This window comes from Sus scrofa, chromosome 14, assembly GCF_000003025.6.
Source record: "Sus scrofa isolate TJ Tabasco breed Duroc chromosome 14, Sscrofa11.1, whole genome shotgun sequence".
NCBI lineage: Eukaryota > Metazoa > Chordata > Mammalia > Artiodactyla > Suidae > Sus > Sus scrofa.
The window spans coordinates 126650600-126675635 of NC_010456.5; the positions used below are offsets into that span (position 1 = coordinate 126650600).

The 25036-nt window shown below is 36.5% G+C and overlaps 1 protein-coding gene across 1 annotated transcript in view; it reads left to right on the forward strand.

The window, feature by feature from the left end:
- PNLIPRP3 (pancreatic lipase related protein 3) overlaps positions 17970-25036 on the forward strand; it is a 48571-nt gene continuing 41504 nt past the window's right edge. The window contains exons 1-2 of the mRNA XM_021073715.1: positions 17970-17985; positions 20738-20883. Of these exons, the coding sequence (XP_020929374.1) occupies positions 17970-17985; positions 20738-20883 (162 nt within the window). The remainder of the gene's footprint in view (positions 17986-20737; positions 20884-25036) is intronic.

Consider the following 25036-nt stretch of genomic DNA (forward strand, 5'->3'; position numbering starts at 1 on the left):
CAGTTCATTTTGTTCAACACCTGAATAATAATTTAAAGAGAGCAGGAAAAAAACATAGAAGATGCAATTTTTAAGAATTAAAGGATTTGAGTTTTTAGATTGAAAAAGCCCAATAAGGCCCCAGTGGAATCAATGCAAAAGTCCTGTTGTCTGAGTGACATTATAACAAAATTTCAGTGGATATGAAGGATGAAGATGAAATCCTATAAACTTCCAAAGTGAAAAACCAGTCACCTCTCAGGAGTCAGGACTCAGAATGCTTTGGACTTCTCAACAGCAATACTGGTATGAACGATCCAACAGTTGATTTAATGATTCACAAGAGAGGTGATGAGAATCTCACAGATACAGGGATGATAAATTCCAGAATCATAGCTGTGTACCAGCCTTTAGTGAATCCAACTCAAATAAGAACAGCCTCCACAAAGATGTTTTCAAGGAAATGAAATTGCTAGACTACATGATATGTTGGAACTATTGAGAGCAATTTCAAACAATTTAAAATAGTATTTCAATATAAATCAGTCCATACCAAACTAAATAAGTAAAAGAAACAAACAAGAATATCACTAACTCCAGAGAAAAGAAAAAGTTGTGCAAGGAAGGAAAAGTAATACTAATCATGGTACTAGACAGTTCAGCTGTGCATATTTTCACAACCATATTAGTGTAAACACTGAATATTGATCAAATTAAAATTATAACAATATTGGAAGGAGTGGTGTGAAATGTATTTTTGATAAGTGGCAGTTGTTTTGTAGATAAGAAGAATAAAACATATCTTCCACAGTGGGAAATCAGTAGATAATGCCAAAACTGAAAATATAAGTAGCAGCATGAGCATGTTATTTAGTGACATGAAGGCAAATCCAGGATAAACAGCCAAAAGGGTTGAAATTTTTGCCTGGGAAGAGTGGTGATAGGATGAAAGAGGGATCAGGGAAGGAGGTATTGATAGTCTGCATTAATACAAATAATCTTTACAGGACCGTCTTTTGGAAAGTTTGCTTTGATATTGCCCATAACTCTAGATATGAGCTACAAAGCTGATTTCATTTTATTTTAAAATCTACAAAGCTGATTTTATTTAATCGTAAATCCATCAGTATTTAATAAACCAGCTCTTGGAGTGGGAGTGGTTTAGGGGAGGTCTGATTTTTAAAGTGTTGGAAAGACTTCTACCATGGCCTTTTTTTTTTTTTTTGGTCTTTTTAGGGCTGCACCCATGGCATATGGACGTTCCCAGGCGAGAGGTCTAATCGGACCTGTGGCTGCCAGCCTACGCCACAGCCACAGCAACGCCAGATCCAAGCCACGTCTGCAACCTACGCCACAGCTCACGGCAACACTGGATCCTTAACCCACTGAGCAAGGCCAGGGATCGAGCCTGCAGCCTCATGGATATTAGTCAGATTCGTTTCCACTGAGCCATGATGGGAACTCCTGTAATGCATTTTTATTATGACATCTTCCTTTAAAGAGTGTTTCATTTTATCCTGACAGTCATTTTGATTACTAGAAAATTCTTTTGATCCTGTTGGTCTCAATTTTATTCTTTGAATGGTTCTCTTTTCATTCTGAACTCAGTTTTAGGGCAGAGCACTTACTCTAGGGGTGTGGTCCCCATACTAAGATGTGGACTTCTTGAAGGTTTTAACCCCACCTCTGCTCCTTACACTGCACCTCCCTCCACCCCAACTCAGTCCTCTTTGCTTCTACCCTGTTCAGTAGCAGCCTCTTCTTAGGTAACTTGCCCCACAAATTATAGCTGCTTCAGCCACCTGGAACTTGGATATATGCCTTCTCAACTCAGGAAGACCACCAATACCTCACCTCTCTCTGACTGGGGCTTACCTCTCTGTGCAACAGAAGCAAACTTGCCCGTGATTCCTGTCTTAGAGGTTGTGATTGTGCTCTGCCTCTCCTCAGTGCCTGAAAAATCTCTCATATATTTTGTCCCATTTTCTCCTTGTTTTCAGTGGATAGCAAATCTTGTGCTTGTTACTATCTATGACTAGAAGCAGAAATGTATAGAAGAATTTGGGGTTTTAAGTTATAACTTGGATAAAAGTAAAAACTGGGGAAACACAACCATCATCTTTCCTTTTCATTGCCTCTTGAGAAGAGCCTTCAAATGGAAACTGAGCTGCTAAAGAGAGATGATGCCTTATTCCTTGTTCATATTCCAGGGCCTAGCACTGGACCAGCACTGTTAGCTCTCAGTGAATGATTACCTAAGTGAATGAATGAACAATGGCTGGATGACTAAATATGCAGCTATGCTAAAAACTTTGAAAAATATTAAACAAAGCATGATGTATTTGTCCTTTGATCTCCTTTCCCCCACTCCAGAGAATAAATGAAGATAAGGGGCTATGCTTGGTTTAGCTGGTGTAATTGGTGGTGTGTGGTAAGGGGGTCAGTCTAAAGATCATTTACTTGTTAGAACAAAGTATGAAGACTTTTTTGTCATTTTTCCTCATAGTGTAGAAAGATTTTTAAAAATCTTTGCTAACACAGCAGTATCCAGCTGTGGTCCTGGAATCCTGGCTTGGTCTGTAGCAACTCCTTGTCTCTTATTGAAGAAAAGTGAGTGTGTCTCCTTGGAAGAAGATGTCATTAGTGTAATCTCATACTTGTGCTCATGGAGGAAGATAGATGTGATAAAGAAAGACTTTGCCTACAAAGACTGTGTGCTATGGAAAATCTATTGAGGTACCCTACAGGTAGCCTGGAAAAGGCATGATGTCCCTTTGGAGGTAAAGGCAAATCACAGCTGAGAGTCTTCTGCAGTAGACACTGAACAGAAAATATTAGACAAATCTAGAAAAGCAAAATATTTATACTTGTTGACTGATGAAGCCAGTAAGTTTAATAATATTGGGTATTGAGTATGTGGCCTTAATGAATGGGACACCAGCATTAAGTAGTAATCCACCTTGGAATGCCCTTTATTTTTTTCCAAGTTTAAGAATAGGTGAAATTGGGCTGTTAAATGGAGAAGCAATGAGAATGACCACCCCTCTGTTAATTAAGTTGTATATAATAAGTTCTCATCCTTAAAGGCTCTGTTTTAATTTGCATTGGGCCATATTAAGTATTTTAACCGGGAGACCATGAGGTCTTATTTATCAAGTCAATTTATAGGTGCTAAGATCTTACTTCAATTTTCATTTATTATTTACTATGTTCGCACATTTATACCCAATATGGGATATTTTAGGGCAGAGGGTACTATGACTATGGGAAATTTAGGCCAGGCTACAGTTGAAGTGAGACATATCTATTTTTAAAATGTTATAGTTAGTCACCCTTTTAAGATTATAGGGGGCATAATGTTTAAATTTAGTGGGATCCCCAGGTGTAACTAAAATTTGAGCACTACTATTGATTAAGTCTTTGAATCTCTGTCAATTAGTGCATTTTTAGCAGCTGCTAAAGTTAATTTAGAACCTAGGTTTTAGAGTTAAAAAAGCCAATTCCTGGCTCTTATCATATCTTTGTTATATAAGTTCTTTAGTGTATAAATTTTGGATTTCCAATTAAAAAAAAGATAGGTGCATTAGAAATAAGATTGTGTAAGATAGACCATGTTTGAAATATGTTAAGAAATAGAAATGAGGCTTTGTGTGTATAGAAAAGTTGCAACATTGGAATTACACAAGACAATTTAAGATCTAATTCAATAAATGGCTAATTTGGTAATGCAGAAGAGGCAGTAAAACAATGTCACCATGAGTTGGCAGTGCTCTAGTCATAATGCATGTTGTTTGAATATAACATAGATTATACAAATCTTTTGGTTATGAATGAAGAATAGGAATTTTTCCTAATGCTTGTCAAGAAGAATGACATCAAAGTGGTTGGTTTAAAAGTCGATTCTAATAGCTTAATATAGGTATAATGAATGAATACTGCGATGTTGTCTTGAATCTTTTTGTTTAGAACATGAACAAGATGCCTAGCATTCTTTGAACAAAACTTATGATGGAGCATAATAATATGAGAAAATGGAATGTGTACATGTATGTGTGACTGGGTCACCATGCTGTATAGTAGAAAAAAAAAATTGTATCGGGGAAATAACAATTAAAAAAAGAAAAAAAAACTGGACAAATCATTCCTTTATAATGTATCATAATTCTTAAGTATGACAATTTGAAAGATGAAGAAGGGGCCGTAAGATAAATTCTTTGAGATATCAAAAATCTTGCATTTGTGGGTTGCTGAGAACAAGAAATATATATATATATATATATATATTCCTTCATTTTAAGAAAGCTTAAACCAAGCTGCCCAAAACTTAATTTCTTCTTTGCTTATGATGTTTATTCCTTTTACCCAGAACCTTGTTTCATATTTTCTGCCTAATAACTTTGTATACTTTTTAATAGATACTTACTGAGCACTGAATAAGCTGAGACAGTTTTTACTTGCAAGAGACCAGATATTCAACTGAAACATGCTTAAAAAACAAAACAGGGATGTGTTGTCTGAGGAGATGGATGAAATGGGGAAAGTGAGCAGACTTAGAAATTCTGGAAGAAACTGCCAAAATGTAAGGGTCAAATAGAGGGGAAGGAGCCAGCAAAGAACAGTGAGAATTGCCCTAAGAGAGAGAAGAAAAAATCAGGAGAGTGTGATATTGAAGAAGTCTAGGAAGAGAGCTTTCAAGAAGGGAGAAATGGGCAAGAATTTCAGCTTCTTTCAAGAAAAGTAAGATTAAGAGTTCCCATTGTGGCTCAGCAGTAATAAACCCAACTAGTATCCATAAGGATGCAGGTTTGATCCCTGGCCTTGCTCAGTGGCTTAAGGATCCGGCGTTGTGGTGAGCTTTTGTGCAGGTCGCAGATGTGGCTTGGATCCCGAGTTGCTGTGCCCGTGGTGTAGGCTGACTACAGCTCTGATTCGACCTCCAGGCTGGGAACTTCCATGTGCTTCAGGTGCAGCCCTAAAAAGACAAAGAAAGAAAGAAAGAAAAGTGAGAATTAAAACATGTCCGTAGTGCCCAGTACCTAATTTCTTTCATTCATTCATTCATTCATTCATTCGTTCATCAAATGAGTGTTTATTAAACACCAACAATTGTACCAGGCTCAGCATTAGATACTACAAATACAAGACTGGGTAAAAACTCTTAGTGAGTGGCCAATAGATATTTGTTAAATAAATGAACTGCTTTTGTTAAAAATTTAGGTGAGGCAGCTTGAAGATAGGATAAAACATATAACAGTACAAATCATTGTTATGACTAATACTCACCCAGCTTTCTGCTTCTCCCAGTGGCTGAACAGTTTTAGTGACAGAAACTGGTTTGGGTTTAAATAATCTGAGACAAAGGAAGATGTCATTGGTAGACAAAAGAGAGTATATGAGAGGGACTAGAGTCGATCACTCAAAAGGCCTGTTTGCCAATGCAGTTGACTGTCAGATCTCACACTCTCTTGATGCCTCATGAGAGCTCTACCATTTCTTCCATCTACACTCACATAGAACCTGTGATTCTTTTTTAAAAACGCCTGTCTTATCTAAGAGCACCTGCAGAAATTCTGTGTATCTTGAAGTCTGTTGGATCAAACTAAGTAAGACAGTTCACCACAGTCTCCTGTGGCAGAAGGTGCGCAGGGGATGCAGTGTGTGACATCAGTGTTCTTCATTTTTTGTCCAGGAGACATTCTTTCTGATCCAGGAGCGTGATACACTGACTCTAAGGCCAACTAACCCATGTCACACCTGAGTTCCATTGTCTGAGGACATTTTGTTCTCAAGGATGAGTCATAATAATTTAAATTATGATGCTTGTCATGAAAAATGGTATCAGTGTCTTAGTGTGAGTTGGATTAGTTAATTAAAACTTAAGTTCCTGGAGGTTTAAATTTAGCTGAATTTGTAATTGAATTTAAACTTAGCTGGTTTGTTAGCAAAATGTGGTAATAAGAAAGCAGTAGTTCTCCATGACTGGAGAGGTCCCACGTAGGTCAGGAGTGTATGGAAAATGAAGCACTTAACTTCCTAGAGGACTTTAGTAGTACAGGCAGGTGAGTGAGGTAGGCTTATTGTATCAGCCATTCCCAGGACAGCCTTAAAAAATTACAGTTTCATGCATTGAATGCCTTATATGCACTGGATGCTGTGCCAGAAACTTTATACACATCTATCTTATTCTGATACTTAAAAATAAAAGAGCAAGAATTGACTGCAAGGGACATAAGAAACTTTCTGTAGTGACAAAATTATTCTATCCCTTGGTTTGGGTGGTGGTTTTGCTCTTGTCAAAACTCACCAACTGTCCATTTAAAATCTTATTGTATGTGAATTACATCACAAATAATGATTTAACAAAAGAGATCCAACACACACACACACACACACACACACACACACACACACACACACACACGAACTTGGGAAAACACATTTGCAACAAGTGGTAAGCGAAAGGTTATCATGAATAATAAAAAGAGGACTTAAAAAATTATAAAAAGTAATAGAAAAATGGACAAAGGATGTTAATAATTAATAGAAAAAGATACAAAGGTTAATATTTATATGCAAAGATGTTAAAGCTCATTTATAATTAAAGAAATGCAAATAAAAACAAGATAAATTTTTTCCTGTAAATTGGCAAGAATTAAACAAAAAGATTATACCAATATTGGTGAAATAGGAGGGAGCGGGCATGAATATTTTTGGGAAAATCAATCTTTTGTTTTTGTTTTTGTTTTTGTCTTTTCTAGGGCCGCACTCCCAGCATAGGGAGGTTCCCAGGTTAGGGGTCTAATCGGAGCTGTAGCCACCAGCCTATGCCAGAGCCACAGCAACACCAGATCTGAGCCGTGTCTGCAACCTACAACACATCTCATGGCAACGCCGGATCCTTAACCCACTGAGCAAGGCCAGGGATTGAACTCACAACCTCATGGTTCCTAGTCGGATTCGTTAACCACTGAGCCACGATGGGAACTCCCGTATCATTTTAATTTCATAATTTATAACCTAGCAGGTACTACAGGGTACCAGCATGAGTTGTGTGAATGTCAACAAGAATACAGCATCATTTGTAGTTTTAAAAAAAATCTTGGAGTTGGCCTAAATAGAGAATCAAGGGCATGCTATGCAACTATCAAAACTTGAGGAATATCTATATTATCAATTTTGGAAAATATCCATGATATATTGTTAAGTAAAAAAAGCAGTTTATAAAATATGGTAAAATAACATCAAAAGTCTATGATGTGGAACTTGCATGTGTGTACCTATATTATAAATAGGAAAAAAATAATGAAAAGTTGATTCTTTGAAAGATTAATAAAATATGTATACTCCAATAAGCCTAATCAAGAAAACAAGGAAACACAAATTATCAATATCTGGAATGGTATTGGCTGTATACGTACAATGAAATATTTGGTATGCTGCTATTAATTATTAATATGAGCTGCTATTACATGCAACAATACAGGCAAATATCACTGGCATTGTATGAAGCCGGATTCAAAGTACCTACTGTGTAATTCATTTATATAAAGTTCAAGTCCAGGTAAAACTAATCCACGATGAGAAATAATCAAAACAGTGGTTACCTCAGGCAGAGGCAAGGGTGAGAGAGAAACAAATAAAGAACTGTTAAGACTCAATAACAAGAAAGCGAACAACCCAATTAAAAAATGAGCCAAAGACTTTGACACCTCAACGAAAGAGATACACAGATAGCAAGTAAGCATATGAAAAGATGCTCCATATTAGAGGGGAGTTCATGTTTAGTGGATATAGAGTTTCAGTTTGAGTTATGGAAAGATCTGGAAGTAGATGGTGGTGATGGCTGTGCAACAGTGTGAATGTACTTAAAGCCATTGAACTATGTACTTTAAAATGTGGTGACAATGATAAATTTTATGTTATCTATAATTCACAATTTTAAAAAACTTATCAAAAGAACACAAGATATGTATATTTTATTGGATGTTAAATATATCTCAATTTAAACTATTTTGAAAAGAAAAAATGCTTAATAAACAAGAAGCAAGCAAAAACCGATACCAAGGCTTTAAAACTCCCTGAATAACTCAGCTAAACTGAATATTCAGTTGAGTCTGAGAAATACTGTAATGGCTCTGGTATTATTTAGTTCCTTTGAGGGAGAAAGATTTTCCAGTTGGCCATTCCAGAGCTGTTGGCCCATCTGCGCATTGTATTGTGTATTTCAACGCTGGATTCCTTAGTACCCATGGCAGCAAACAACCCTAGTAACTCCACAGTTTTTTGCAAAGACTGACTTAAAAAAAAAAAAAAAAAAAAAAAAAGACAGGTAAAGTGTAGCAGGCTTAATGACTGCCCTGCAAATTCTGTTTGCTTAGAGATGGCTGAAGCCGAGTGAATCCCACCTCTTTGTCTTCACTAGACAGACTTTGATTTTTAATATGGGACAAGTTATACTGGAGTGACGAGAAACCCAATGAGTCTTAAGAATGACAATTTTCTTCAAATTGATAGTCCTTGCTGTCTACACCATCCATTCCACCTGCCTAATTGCTGCAGGCAAACTCCAGGACAGTTCACATAATCCCTTAGTTCACAGACTGCCCAGTATCAACAAACATTCACTCATTCAGACTCTTGAGTCCAAAACCATCCCATCTAGTGATTTGTCCAGGTTCAAGAAACTACAGATCAGCTATGATTGTGTCATAAATGTATAATTTGTTGCTGATAGCTGGGAGCCAAAAATAATTATTTTGTCTTTCATATCTTGAGCTGTACTTCTCTGCAGACTACTAGGGAAATTGGGGCCATATGGATTATACTAATGCATCTCTAGCTCTGTTACCTGTTTTTATGATTGTGTTTCCTGTAAGTCTCTAATGCTTGGTTCTCTTGTCTCTTCCTGATCTCCTTTCTATTTGAAGGGAAAAGAAAAATCACCATACAGTCCTGGCTACAAAGGGACATGTTCCTGAGCCTGGACATTCTCTTCTGGATGACACCTCCCCACCAAGGCTCTGACATCTGACTGCCTGTGAATAAGACAGATTGTCCTTGCTAATCCTGTCAGAAAGTTCAAGCCTTGTTTATCCAACTACCAGTTTCCTACTCCCACCAGGCTTAACTATTTACACTAAGACATTTACTGTGGCTTCTTTCTGTCAACTAGTTCAAAGCATATATATCCTCCTTGTAGCCCAGAAAGTAGCTTGTGATCAATGTAAATTATATAGACATAATTGTAGACATAATTCTAGAACTTTCAACTCTGAGATGGGATCAAGGGCCTCCTTTATTTCTTTCTATTTTTAGGATGACTTTGTCCTTTAAGAATCTCTCAGCATCATCTGATTTCATAATGTGAGGCAAAAGAAATTGTGGCTTGTGTTTATAATGTTGTGGCACAAGTTCAAGACTCAATACCTGCTTGATATTTCAAAAAGCATCTCTGTGCTGGTAAATTTAATATCATGGAACAATATTTTTCTAGTGGGTTTTATAAAATTACTTTATAAAGTAATTCAGCAGTAGTTCACATTTATTGAACAAAGATATGGTAAAAACTGAGTGGCTTGTAAGCACTGAATATTGGTACTTAAGTTCTTATTTGAAGGATCCCTGGTGGTCTCCCAACATATTCCTGTTGTTTTATGTTTGGGACCTTTCTGAACGAGCTTGGTGTAGTCCAAGTATCCCACTAGTATCCCACTAGTCTGAGGCCCTCTTTTTTCATTAATTTAATGGGTGTTCAGCTTTTTTTCCCCTTAAAACAAGAGGTGCATGTTTTAGTTGTTAAGTAAATTGGTATAATGTCTGAATCCAGGTGGATTATACAGGTTTCTTTCTATAAATTCTTAAGTTCTCTGGGTTATATTTTAGGAAATTTGTCAATAGCTGGCTGAGGCCACACTATCAGTTTATTATGCGGAGATTCTGAATAATGTGACTCATTTCTTTCCCAGACACTTTTCTAAGTTGTCCCCCTGCTAGGTTGCTGTTGCCCTTCTCTGCACTGTTTCTAGCTGTATCAGATATGGTGCTTATCTGCGCAACAGACCAAGCAAGAAAGTAGTTACTGTTGATTGACTCCCATGAACTGCAGTAGACATTGCCAAGTCATGGCCATTTCCAGGGTTACTGTTAATGTTTCCTTGCCTTAAGGCCTTGTGTAGACCTTCGAGTAGACACTCTGAGTAAGAACCTTTTATAGTCAAGGTCACATGAACTTCATTATAAAAATGCCAAGGGTTCATGCTAATGACAGTTTCACTCAAAGTGGCACTTACTGAGGAAATGTGCATAATATAACCTTGAATTTATAGGTAAAGCTTTAGATACTGCATAGCCAAAACCTATACATTGGGCTTGTCTTCTCATATTCCGATACATGTATTTCTTGAGTTCTGCTGACTCTGTGGGCAGAAGCTTTCTCTTTATGTAATATGGACAACATTAGTGTTAGGATATGTTTCTTTAGTTATTGTGATGCTTGGTTATGTAGTCTCACTGGCTGGGGATTTTATTCTGGCTGAGTTCAGTCAGAAAGTATTTTGAGAGGATTTTATTGGTGACTCCATGACAGATTTAGTCCTATGTTGTCTAAGAAATGCAAAAAATTGAAATGCTGAAAAATGTATATAGGTCTTTAACCTAAGCAACTTAGTTCTAGATGTCATTGCTCTTTGAGAAATGTCTGATGCTCTAGCTCTAATGATCAGTGCTACTACTGTAAGTGAAGCAGTAATGATGGAAGCCTTATCATAATACATGAGCAGATTCCATAAACTGCTCAGAGACATCTATTTATTTTGTGCAAAGAAAGACCATCAAGGAAATCCTGGGACATATACTGATCAACAGCAAACTCATCAGTATGTCCCAAAGTGCTCATTTTAAAACAAAAGATCTACCTAAGTACGAGGATAGAGATCAGGAGTAATAAGAACAAATTAATTATGTCCTTCCTTGTCCAGCTTTTGTTTTTGTTTTTGTTTCATAGAATCCCACCAGGAAATGATAGAAGATAAGCCATCTTTTCCTTGTAGCTTTTTGTTGGGTAAAAAGCAATTCTAACCCTACCTTGTTCTGAAATGTTGACATATGCAACACAGAAATTTGAAAGGAATAAATATTCTAATAATTGATCATGCTGGTCCTTGACATACAAAACTTTTGTTTCTAATTCAGTGGTATTTCTTTCATCCCTATTCTGTGGTCAACTAGAAATCAATCCAACCTTTCAGATCTCAATAGATGAATGCAAAATTCGGAGTGGTTTTCACTAATTATTTTCTATATTTAAAATAATAATAATGATTACTCTTATTCTTCTTTGAGGCTTACACAGTCCTAGTTAATGAGATGTCTTTTCATTTCTCTTCTAAAAAGACTATGACCATGGCTACAAATAGAATCTTAACTTTTGGCCTTTTGCCTATTCATTAATTCCTTCAACACTCTTACTAAACTATTCCTAATTCTCTTGCACTCTGCTAGGTGTTGGAGGTAAAATGATGAGTAAAACAGGACCCTACGGTTGATGAACTCACAGTTTAATAGGGTATTTAGACTCATGCCTAACCTTTGTTCCTACCAATTAGGAGGTTACAACCAAAAAGTGACAATAACACATTATCTTTTTTTGAAAATTGACTAGACATGGTTTAATTCCCTTCATTCCCCTAATGCCCTTCTCCCCACACCATCCCCTCAATTAAAAAAAGAGAGTGGAATCTTTTTTGGAAAAAGTTCCTCATAGTTAGCTGTGGGGAAATGATACTACTTTCTAGAGTAATAGAATAGGAAAAAAATATTCCATTTTAGGTCCATGCTTGATTTTGTAAAGCCAGAGGGAGATAACCGATGAGAGCTATTAATTCTATTTAGTGTTAAAGCAACAAGATGTTTTCATCCTGTGTTTCATAAATGATAGAATCACCTTTGTTTAGCATCAGGAATTTTTTATTGTACTTGCATATTTCATAAATGGATATAAATGGACAGATTAACTGGATGGTATGGGCTATAAACCCAAACTTTTCATTTGTAAGAGTTTACAGTTTGAAACATAATGCAAACATTTAAAACAATTTAAATTCCAAGCACTTTTATGTGTGATTCTTAAAGATCTATCTGTGTAGACTTTTAGTTTTATGTATATGTAATAGCAGATGTTAAGGCAGGAAAAGAGGAGCCCATAGGTTATGTGACATATTATTCTTTTTCAAGAAATAGAAATCTTGGCAACAGTAACTAAGCAACATATTAAAGATGGTTTTGAGGAAAAGAGACCTGTTCATTATTGTATGAAAGACTTAAAAAATCTAGAATACCATTACTGAAGATTGCTGTTATGATTGATAATACATTGTTGTTTTATTAATTTGATACTTAAAAAGTCTAAGCTTATCCTCCAGGTTAATGAAAAAGTTTTCATCAGAATAAAATATCGTTTTAAAAGATACCGAGAAATATCCATATTTCTCTAGAGAAAACATCCTAAAAGGGTAAATTTTCAGATTTTATCATCTCTGGTTAAGTTCTTCTGTTTATTTTTGCACAATTAAAACATAGATGTCATCTTTTTTTCATTTTCATTCGTTATCAGTTTGAAATTAGTTGAATATGAGAATATCAAGAAAAACATAGTATGAAAATTATCCTGGTTGTAGTTGATTTTTCCTAAGAAAGCCTTTGAATGAGTTTATTAAGACTGAGAAATTTCATTAAAGTGACTGCTTTTCTAAAAAGAAATTTGATCTAAGCAGGCCAGATCACATTCCTTATACATATTGATCATTATGAACACTGCTAAAATCTTTATTAATCATTAATTTTTAAAAGAATTTTAAAAGCTTATGTATATATTACATTATATATGTGTGTGTATACACACACACACACACACACACACACACACACTATTTAGTATATATTCAGTAATTCATGTGAAACTTTCCAGAAGACATGAAGTTGTTTCAATAGGTAATACTCTCTCCAATTTATGTGTGAATTTAAAAAAGCATTTAAGTGTTTTGCCTGAGACCAGTGACCTATTGAAACTATCTCCAATGGAACTGGGAGGGTTGGTCACCCAGCTTGTAGGGTAGATCCCTCTGCTCATCTGAATATATTGGTTTTGATATGCAAGTGTGGGGATAAAGTTTAAGACAAAAAATTGATCTGTATAACAGAAGGAGAAAAAGTTGAGGGTTCCTGGGACACTCAGGAACAATTGTTGTGAAGAGATTAGAGAGGGACAAAGACCAGAGAACTAGGTAGAAGCACAACCTTCCTCAGATTCCTAAATCTTTAATAATTTGTACAACACCTGGTGTGACTTTATTTTTTGTGAATTTTTCTAAAATCTTGATTTTCCTTGAGAATTCATCTATTCTTTCAATAATTAGTGATAAACTGCTATGTGCAAACACTGCTCCTCGGTGCTGAGGACGCAATGAGGATGGGACTCACTCCTGGCCACCTTGGAGGTTATGATCTACTATGAGGTCAGCAATTGATAGCCTGCAGGCCAAATATGGCTTGCAAGCTAATGACTTTTAAGTGGTTGAAAAAGAGTCAAAAGAAGAGTAATATTTTATGACGTGTGAAAATTGTATGAAATTCAAATTCCAGTGCTGTTAATAAAGTTTTATTGCAACACAGCCACACTCATTTATGTATTGTCTATGGCTGATTTCACATTAAAAAGCAGAGTAGAGTTACTTGGGACAATATGTCTGGCCCAAATGTTTAAAATAATTTATTATTATCTGGCACTTTACAGAAAAAAATCTTCCAAATCTAGCATGTAAAATTGATGTTAAATAAGAGATTTAAGATTAAAGATAGTAAATTACAATGAAGAAAATTCAGGATTATATCTGTATAGCTTGTCAAACAACTGAGACATAATTGGTAATATTATCTATCTGTACTAGTCAGATACAGAGTCAGGACTCTTTGCTTGTTTTAGAAGCCCACTCTAAACCAACCTAAGCCAAAAAGAGAATATATTGGTTTATGTAATCAGGAAGAACAAGGAAAATCCTGGCTTCAGAAATGGCTGGATTCAGCAGTTCAAATTATATTATCCAATTTGTCTCTTTTCTTCCAGTTTTTTGGCTCTGATATCCTCCTCCATGTTGGTGGCATTATTTGAAGTACACTCTTCCTCTGTTGTGGCAAAAATGAAAAATGGCCATAAACAATTATAGGCTTCATTGTACTTTCAGGCATTGAGCCTCAAGGAAGAGAGTATCTCAACTGTCTCAACAAAAACCTGGGAAGGATTCTGACTGGCCTGGTTTGGGTCATGAGCCTATCGATAAGTCTCGTAACTGTGGCTAGGACATCGCCTCCTCTTTATGATAGTGGATGCAGTACATCCACCCAGTAGGGACATCCCAACCAGTGGGAGAATTTGTTGGGATAACAATAAAAAGAGAGTCACATTATAAACTCACATCTATAAAATATTTTGAAAATGTTTTAATTGTTGGGGAATATATAGCAGTCTAATCATGGTGGTTGATATAATCTCAGAAATGTAAAATTCTGTGAAAATATCTAACACTTTAATACAGAGATTGCATACTGTTTGCCTGTGGGGCTAATTCAGCTTGCTGAATTCTTCCGTCCAGTCTGTTACAGTGTTTTGTTTTTGGCTTTTTGTTCTTTAACTGAGCCAATCATTTTCAGCTTCTCTTTTTAAAAAATTGATTTTGGCAGTACAAGACTTGCGTTCCCCCCACCACATTTTTTAGGGCCTCACCCACAGCATATGGAAATTCTCAGGCTAGGGGTCAAGTCAAAGCTGTAGCTGCCAGTCTATGCCACATCCACAACAACGCCAGATTGGAGCCTCATCTGTGACCTATACTGCAACTTGCAGCAACACTGGATCCTGAACCCACTGAGCTACGCCAGGGATCAAACCCGCACCCTCATGAATACTAGTCAGGTTCTTAACTTGCTGAGCCACAATGGGAATTGACAAGACTTGCATTCCTATCTAAAAATAATTAGCCACATTTTTTTTTTTTAATGGAGCAGCAGCAGTTTTTCCCTTAGATGGAACATTTGCTCTTTCATTACCCACAATCACTATTACTCCCTATTGTATAACATTGAAGCCAATTTTAGTTGCCCCTTTTACTTGTTTCTCCTAGAATAGAGACTAGCTTCTCTATACCCTATTTCCATTGAATATGGGGAAAAGATGCTTGATTCTGATACAATGAAAGAGATCATCTTTTTTGATGAAGTAAAGATAATTCTTCCATATGTAATATGTGAATAAAAGATATCTGTATTGAAAGAACTACAACTTAATGGGTTTGAAACATGAATAGAACATATGAAACTGGCAAATATAAATGTAAGATCCAGGACTGCTATATGGAGTGAGAAATGAAAAACTTAACCTGAAAACAGGACAGGAGGTCCCGTCCTGGCGCAGTGGTTAACGTATCCGACTAGGAACCATGAGGTTGCGGGTTAGTTCCCTGGCCTTGATCAGTGGGTTGAGGATCCGTCGTTGCCGTGAGCTGTGGTGTAGGTTGAAGACGAGGCTTGAATCCCACATTGCCGCGGCTCTGGGGTAGGCCGTTGGCTACAGCTCTGATTAGACCCCTAGCCTGGGAACCTCCATGTGCCGCGGGAGTTCTCAAGAAAAGGCAAAAAGACCGGAAAAAAAAAAAAAAAGAAAAGAAAAAAAGAAAATAGGACAAATATCAACAGTTATTTTTAAATACGAATAAAATATCTGATGCTACTATGAATGAGGTTATATAGTAAGTGAAAAAAAATTGAAAAAGCTTTTATAGATGGCAAGTTTATACAAGAGCATTATAGAATATAAGCAAAAATTATGTATTCTATACAGACAAGCATTTATAAATTTAAGTCTTACTGGAAATACTATTGACCAGCAAGTTCAAGTCATGTCTTAGTACTTACAGAAGAGTTGTATAAAAAATTAAATTGGTTGTAGCATTTTCTATTTCAGATGATAAGAACACAGATACAAATGATATCACATAGTCAAGCTATATTAAATTGGTGATATTGACAAAAACTTTTATGTCAGAAGATAAGTTCTGATTGGAATTTCTTTGTAAGAAAATTTGCAAAATGTAATGTGGTTGGCCAAAATAGTGTGATTCACCTCCTGAAATGGACAGCATTAATGTGAAAACTTAAATATGAGAAGGTGATATTTTCCAAGAGACAAAGAATTTAGGTCTCCTGATTATATTATTTGCCAGGAGTTGCTTTGTGCTAAAGAATTTAAAATGTAATACACTATGAATGTGCAGTAACTAACAGTGTGAACTAGAAAAAATACCATAGAATGAAATCCAGATGCTCTTTATTTTTATGAATTAGATATGTGTTATGATATCCTGTTATAGTACATGGGTTTGTGTGGCTGAATGTTGAAAGATGTTTGTGGACACTTACTTGTTACTCAAGAGGAAAATCCTTACTCGATTTCTAACAATAAAAAGTAGATCAATGTTTTGGCCTTTGGGGTTGATGTTAGAACCTATTGACTTTGAACAGTTCTCTGCTAAGGCATGCACAAACAGCTACACAAAAGTATGATTCAGTTTGCTCACTTGAAGTGGAATTGTATCTTTAAGAAATTAATTTAGCAAGGAATAATCTGGCCCATTATCCTACTGAAATCATTTTCCTGAAATGAAAGTCATGGCTTAAACCACATTACCAAAGCTGTAGAGTTGAAATAAAATTCCAAAAAATTCTCTAATTTTAAACTTTATGAAAATAAACTAACATTTAAACATTAGAAAGCCCACTTTTATAATTTGACATTGATAATATGAAAAAAGAGCTACCAGTTGAAGTTACTGAACTGCAAAGCAATAAATAACTGAAAATCAAATGCAGTGATGTTGAAATGCCAGAACTGAACACATGTCCAACAATAACCCTCATATAAGGAGAGTGTACACATGTTAAGTGGCACTGGTGTTTGTCATTTCCATTTTTGCATATGAAATTGAGTAAATAAAATTATTAAATCTAGTTGAAGTATTTGTGGTCTATGTTCACATGGTCTGATGGTGATATGTTAGGTTCAATAACAAGCTAATAAGTAACAAATTATGAAAGAAGACTTAAGTAATTAAATATGCCTATTTTTTCAATGTTGATAATTCTAAAATTTCAGATGTCTCTAAAAATACCATACATATCTGTTTATACTACATTCAGGAAATGTAAGGTAAATTTGTTTGTTTTTTCTGACATGACTTCTCCCACATCTCATCTGCTTCACATTTCCATGGCCCTGTAGGCATTTGAACAAGTAACCCCCACCTTGACCTAAGCCTGTATATGATGCTTAGTCATCCTTTGATGAAAGATTATATTACCTGTGCAGTATCTACAAACAGAGATTCAGAAGATCAAGAATTTGTCCAAGACTGTCTAGGGGAAAAATGTACCTAACCAGTGGCCTCAAGGATACTGTTAACTGTGGAGATAGATGCATCAGTCTTTTCCTAGATGGATAAGAGTGGCCATAAATATCATTCAACTAGCTAACCTTGGTCAGAGGCTATGCTCACCAAGCAGCAGGAACATTATTGATCTGGCCTAGGGGAGAGGCCATAATTATCAGGCACCAGAGTATCTTTTCTCCTTAGAAGTGAATTTTCCCCTTTCACATTATAAATTTGCATTCCAGTTTACATAGCAGGCTCTTGTCAGTTTGGGTGGTTAAATCAATTGCTATCGCCTTGTTACCCTTGAACTAGGAGCAGAGGAAGTATCTTGATCCATAAACAATGGGCCAGATCCTGCTGCTTACTTATTTATAACTCAGTGTCCTGAAAATGATTGGACCATACCCATTACCATTCAGCTGAATTTATGCATGACTATTTAGGAAGAACAGTGAGAGGCTCCCTTACCACAGCAGTTTAGAAATAAAATTAATCTTCAAGAGCCGACGTAAAATGGATGAGCTGAGGCGTTAGTGAAGACTTAGGGAGAAATTTTGGGACTATTTAAAGTGCTAATCAAAATTGCTAGTGGGTAGTTCCAGGAAAAGACATTTTATGCTAATGCTTTTTTCCTTTATTTTAATCTAATCCATTGGCTTTACATTTTGAAAAATGTACCTTGTAGGCTAGTTAAATATGAATTTACTGTTAAGTCACATTAAGGAAGATTATAGGTTAGGCCTGTAGGGCTCCTAAACAGCCTGCAGCTGCTAACACTTCACTAGGTAAGGCACAGGCAAAGTGTACAATGGCCCTGGTAGGCTTTTCCTCAATAAATTAATTAATATAGGTTTACATTCTTCTCAGAGAGAATCGGCGTTCTCTGACATGCACTCATTAATGTAAGTTACGAGACAAAGTATTTTAATTATATATCATGCCACATAAGGCTTTATAACTTGTACCAAGACTGTCAATATCAAAGTCAATAAAGTTGAGTGACTGTGAAATAAGATTCTGAACAATTAATCTTAAAGCTAAAATAGTATGAAGAGCAAATGGAAATTATAGATGTCTGTAAGTTTCTTATATTAGTCCCATTTTTCTGGTTTGTATTATATAAAATAATTAAGCTTTCCTTTAAAAAAATCCATCATGATTATACTGGGAAAAATGTTGGTACCTGCCTTTTAGAAATAGTTTTAAATATACTCTGTTGGCTTTTTATAACTGATTGAATTCTCAGACATATTTTAAGTAAATTAATTAAAAATGTTTGTTTTAAGAGCTTGTGTTGGAAAATGATTTCTTACATTTCTGCAAGAAAAAAATCTGTGGGTAGAACAAAAAATCAGATAACCCTGTTTTTTTTTTTTTTAAATCCTTATTCTAGCAATAGTCTTAATAAAACCGCAAAGCATTTGTTGGAAAGGATCTTGAAGGTCATGTAGTTAACTTCCTACCAGACATATAAATCTTTCTGACGTCACCCCAAATAGTCATGCAGCCTCTCCTTGAACATTGCCACTAACACTGGATTTATTACCTTTCTACTCAGTTCATAAATTTTACCTTATGTCTGGTTTTAGGGTTCTTTATGTATATGTTGTATGACTTCTACTAGACTATAGTCTCCTTGAGGGCAGATTCAATATTTAAATCCCTAATATCTTATTATAACAAGTGTTTTTCCTAAAACAATGTTCTCAAATGTATTATTGAAGTAATCAATAAATGAGTTCCAGTTTGGGTTCCTTCTGCTTGTTAGCTTACTCCTGAAATTGAACTCTTCAATGTCTATCAGCTGGTCCTATTCCTTTCTGAAGATTCTCCCATCCCAAGGATGGAGTTTCATCTTTCAGGTGGAGCTTAAAGGTGTTTAGCTCCTTGTTATTGCTTCCTTGTGTTGTTCTTCCAAAATGGTGGGGGCGGGGGGAGGAATTCCTCTCAGTGTATGTTTGTTTGTTTTCTTTAAATACAGTGGTATTTATTTTCCTAGTACCTCTGCAAGGTCTCAGATTTGATTGGACCTCAGTCAATCCCTTTACTTACCAAAGCACACTGGTCCTTGGCTTTTGTACTTGCAATTCCAGTCATTCTCCATTCTTAAAATTACTTATAATGATATTCTGCCTCAAGAGATTTCCTTTCTGGGTGGTATCAAGAGTCACCACCTGACTATGACTATGATGAACACTGAATCAGTATAGATGGTAAGAAACAGTCATACTTTAGGAAGGTTTAAATGGTTACAGCCCCAGAATTATTATGAGAAAGTTCCCCTTCCCTTGGGAGAAGTGCTAGCTCAAATATCTGTGAATAGGACTCTTAAAATTCAAAGCATAGACTATTTTAGAACCACAAAGGACATTATATTACAAAGTTCAACTTCCCCATTTTATAGAGAAGGGTGTTATGCTCAGAGTGCATTATCTTTGGTAAGCTAACTAGTGGCAGTGTGAGAACTAGAGACCACGGCCCTATTTTCATTGTCTCTTTAGGTCCAGAGTGCTTTCTCGTACAACTCTCTTCAGATATCAAATTAGGTTATCTTTTCTATGTTATATGCTGTCACATAAAATCTAAATATAAAATCTACCAGAGAGAAATAAGTGCTTTGGTTAAAATGTGTTTTGTGATTTATTATTTAAGGAGATTAAGGATATGTATTCAATAAACCTCAAATAGTAGCATGTCATTCTGTCTATAGCAGTCCAAATTTTGGCTTTCTTAGGAAAAGAGAAACTAATTCGTCTTCCAGTTACTCCTAAGTCATCTTTTCCTCAGAAATTTAAATTCACTAAGATGGCAACTAGACATTATGGAAGTATGGAAGCTTAAATAAATAAAATTGATCTGGTTAATGAAATATTCCAATATTTAGCTTGATTAGAGGCAAATTTCAGTACCAGTGTTGAATTCTTGGCATTATTTGTTGTGAAAATACATGTATTTGTTATATTGGGATACGTATACCAACCAGTTTTAGTATCTCAATGAGAACAATACATAATGGTGATCCTTGGATTTCAGAGAACGGGAACCAGGACTGCAGTTGATTTTTTTAAGTGCCTATGTATTCTAGGAAACACAAAAAGTGAAATAAACTTGTAGAATTGCTTCCTTGCCCATAAATTGTTGAAAGTTGTAGTTATAGAAGATTTGACCATAGACAAGAGTTTTATTATTTTACACATTAAACCAAATCAGTCCACTTAATATTTATTTAGATCACTTATTTCCTTTCTTCATTCATTCATTCTCTCATTCATTTATTTAAGTCTCTGTTCAAGAAGTACTGACTGTCCACCAAGTGACAGGCCCCTTACCTGATACTGGGAAACACAAAGATGGCTATGAGACATTGATTTCCTCAATCTCAAAGAGGCGATCAGGAGGGATGGTCCAGTGTGTGACTGACTGTAACGTAATAGCATCAGAATTAGAGATATAGCTGGATAAGTGTGGAGGATCCCAGAATGAGTGATAATTTCCAATTCAGTGGTTGGGGATGATTTCCCAGAGTAGGAAATACTTCAGCTGGATCTAGAAGGAGGATTGGGAGTTTACCCAGTAGAGGAGTGGGGGAGAATGGTGTTGCAGAAATTGAAAAAATGAAGACATAGAGTCAAAGGTATAGCTAGCTTGTTTGCAATGCCCTAAGTGGTTCTGCTTCATGGGCACTTAGAATAAGGAGCAGTGGGAGAAGCACAAGGGGTACTTTCCCAAAGGCCATACATTACATGCTAATGAGTTTGGGCTTTATCTCATAGACAAAGCAGGGGAATGGGATGATCAGATTTGTGTTTTAGAAAACAAAGAGCTACTAAATCAGGTATCATAACAAGCATATAAATATATACTCTTCAGCCTTCAGGTTTACTAATGGAGATAAAAAATAAGTAATAGGAATATTTTTACAGGAAGGATAAAAGGTAATTATTTGTATTATTTACAGTAGCAAAGATATGGAAACAACCTAAACATCCATTATGGATGAATGGATAAAGAAATTGAATGGATAATACTCTATCGTACATAAAATTATTCAGTCATTAAAAAAAAGCAATCTTGCCCTTTGCAACATGGATGATCCTCAAAGGCATCATGCTGAGTAAAATAAGTCAAACAGAGAAAGACAAACACGATGTGTTATCTAAAACAAAATAAACAAAACCAAAGTCATGGATACAGAGAACAGATTGGCAGTTGCCAGAGGTGGGGGGGCATGGGAGATAGAAGAAATGGGTGAAGAGGGTCAAGGATAAAAAGGGAAACAAAACAAGGGAAAAAAAGAAAGCACATTGGAAATTGTACAATATTTAAAACAGAATGATAGAAAATGTTCTAAGTAGGATAAAAATAACACAAGATGCAGTAGTATCAATAAAATAGAGAAGGCTTCTATGACTGAGGGGAAGTATTCATGAAAGAGATTGTCACACCTGAACTGGTCCTTGAATTATGAGGATGGTTTTGAATGTAGAGAAAGGGTGAGAAGGGCTGTCAAGGTAGAAGAACCAGCATGAGCAAAACTTCAGCATGTCAGCAGGTACAATGGATATGAAGGAGTGTGGACTTGAAGGCTCAGAAGCTCGACTGAGCAGAGGACAAGGAGGTCCTTCATGCAAGTTTCATTTGATAATGACACTTGAGGAGAATTGTGATTAGAGATGTGACTCAAGATGGGTGGTCTGTTAATAATGTCTAGAATTCATGATTGAAGAGGCAGAAGGCTGGAGCAGCAACGATATTTCAGGCAAGCGATGAAATCCTGAGCAGGGATTGTGATGAGTCTTACAGCAGGAAACGAATGAGGGAAGCACCAAAGAGGAAGTGTGAGCAGAGTCTGGCAGGGCTCTTTGAAAGCCAGGGGCCTTGAAGGGGTCAAAATGGTATAGACATTTCCAGCCAAGGACTCAAAGAAAAGCAGTTCCTAGAACAGGAATGGAAAGGGTGTAAAGAAGAGCTCTTTGGAGAGAAAAGAGTTTCTTAAAACTTGAACATGGTGACTTTATAATTCAAATAAAACCCACCATTAGAAAGGCCCAGAAGACAATTGGCATTGCCAGGCCGGACGCTTTGGAAAGAGGATGGAAGGAAGTTTCTCCCATGAGACAAAAGGTGAAGTCATAGGAGGGGACTCTCTTGCCACAGGTGTTAATATCTGGGAATCTGCGAAGTATAGAGAAAAGAGAAGAATCTTGGGGAATAATTGTATTTGAAGAATAAGGAAAGAAAATTGAAAAAGCCACCAGCAGTGGAACAAGAGAAGCCATAGAAACAGGTGGTTTCAAGGACCTTAAAGATAAAGATGTGTATTTCAATGCCAGGAAAAGTAAAAATGCTGCGGAAAGGTCAGAGAGGACCAACAATTTGAAAGGATGTTTGAGAGACATTGTAGTGTTTAGAGTTTATACTGGGTTCAAATCCTAGATCAATTTTCATAATTATCTTGGGGATTATTTCTCTAACCTGTGTAACTTCACTATCCTTATCTGAAGAAAAATTGAAGTAAAATATTAACTTTACAGGGTAATTGTGAGAACAAAATGGGCTAATGTGTATGTAACATCTAACACAGAAGCTGACAATCTGACTAGTAAAGGTTTATTACTTACATCGTGAGTCTTTCTGGGAAGAGTTGGGGCAGGCTCCCGTGATGGTCTACAAATGGCTGAAGAAGGGAGAGAAAGGATACTGGCTTGGACCTTTATGGTGGTAAAGAGGTGGGGCTAGGGTGAGGGTTCCCATTCCTGTGGGCAGGGGCCTCCATGGTTTAGACTTCACACTGGTCCCAAAGAGGTCGAACCCAGGCTTTCTTAGCCTTCCCAGGTGTAGGGCAGAAAGGAAAAAGGTGGTGGTGATGTTTAAATGCTGTCAGCAAACATCAAAACATTGAGTCAGACTCTTTCTTGCAAAGGGTTTTCTTAAGTCTTCCTTAGCTGGACCCCAGAAATACCCACTGCCACTCTAGCACCACCCTCACAAGGGGAGTATGATGTAAGGAAAGCCAGAGTGGAAAGAGACTTAAGAGCCTTGAACAGTTGCAGTCAAAATAGCAGATGAAACATTGCCAAGTCTCCTTCCAGGGCCTTAAAATTACCTTTACTAGCGAGGAGCCTTGAAATCCTTCTGTGGATGAGCATTTGAGTTGTTTTAAAATGTATTTGGCTGGTCTGGCACTACTCTACTTATGCTTTAGTTATCCTTGTGATGGGTGCAACTATATGGCAGAACTACTAGCCGAGGTTAGGAATATTCTTGGTCTTGAAACGAGAAGTGCATAGGACACAAGTTTAATCCACTCTGAAAAAAAAATCACCCTCTACTCTCTTACTTGTAAGTCACCTTCTTGTAACTCGCCCTTGAGCATACTTTTCTTGTTCTTCTTCCTGAAGTCCCCACCCTTCAATCATGCCTTTCCTCACCTATACCTGTTTACTTCATCATGCTTCCTAATGAGCCGGTGTTCTATGACTCTCTCTCTGCAGTTGTTTATATTGATTGGATCTACAATTCTTTCGTAATTACATAAGCCATTCACACCCAGTTTTCCTTATTGTTATTTCACTCCCTCAGAAGTCTCACCCACTGATGAGCCTCCATTTCCAGTCCTGCCTTTCTCCTGAGCTTGTTTGAACAAGTAACCAGCCTTTCTCAATGACATTCTTTGAGTACTACTCTACACTTAACAAGAAACTAGGTTGAACCTAAGAAATAATAATAATTTTATAACTCCTATTTGTCGAGTGCTTCCTATTTGCCTCGTGCTCGGCTAAGCTTTTTATGAGCATAGCCTTGTTTTATCTTCACAATAATACTCTAGGTTACCTAATCTTGATATCACTTGATTGTGGTAATCATTTCATGATGTGTAGGTATATCAAATCATCACATTTTATACTTTAAATATATACAATTTTACTTGTCAGTCATACTTCAATAAAGCTGGGGACGAAAGGAGAGAAAAGCATAGTTAGATAAAGGATAAAAGGAAAATTTACTAATATTCGGAGTTCCCGTTATGGTGCAATGGAAGCAAATATGACTAGGAACCATGAGGTTGTGGGTTTGATCCCTGGCCTTGCTCAGTGGGTTAAGGATCTGGCATTGCCATGAGCTATGGCGTAGGTTGCAGATGCGGCTCAGGTCCTGCATTGCTGTGGTGTAGGCCTGCAGCTGTAGCTCTGATTTGACCCCTAGCCTGGGAACCTCCATATGCCATGGCTGTGGTCCTAAAAAGAAAAAAAAGAAAAAAAAAAAAAAAACAACACTAATAGTGCAGGCAAGATAATGAGACATATACTTAATGGCTTAGTGTACAGAGGGAATCTGAAGCTCAGAGAAATAACGTTAGTTATCAATATCATGCAGCTAAAAAAGTCCTTCGGGCTATGAACCCAGATCACATTCTGAAATCCAGGCTCCATCTTCCCATTCCTTCGCTGAGAGTCTGCTTCTAGAAATTTAGACCTTTTCAAAATGTATTAAAATCCCTCACATGATTCGCCAATTCTAGACGTTGCTATAATCCTCCCAACCTCTCCTTTCCTTACAATTGCCTCTTTGATGGTGAT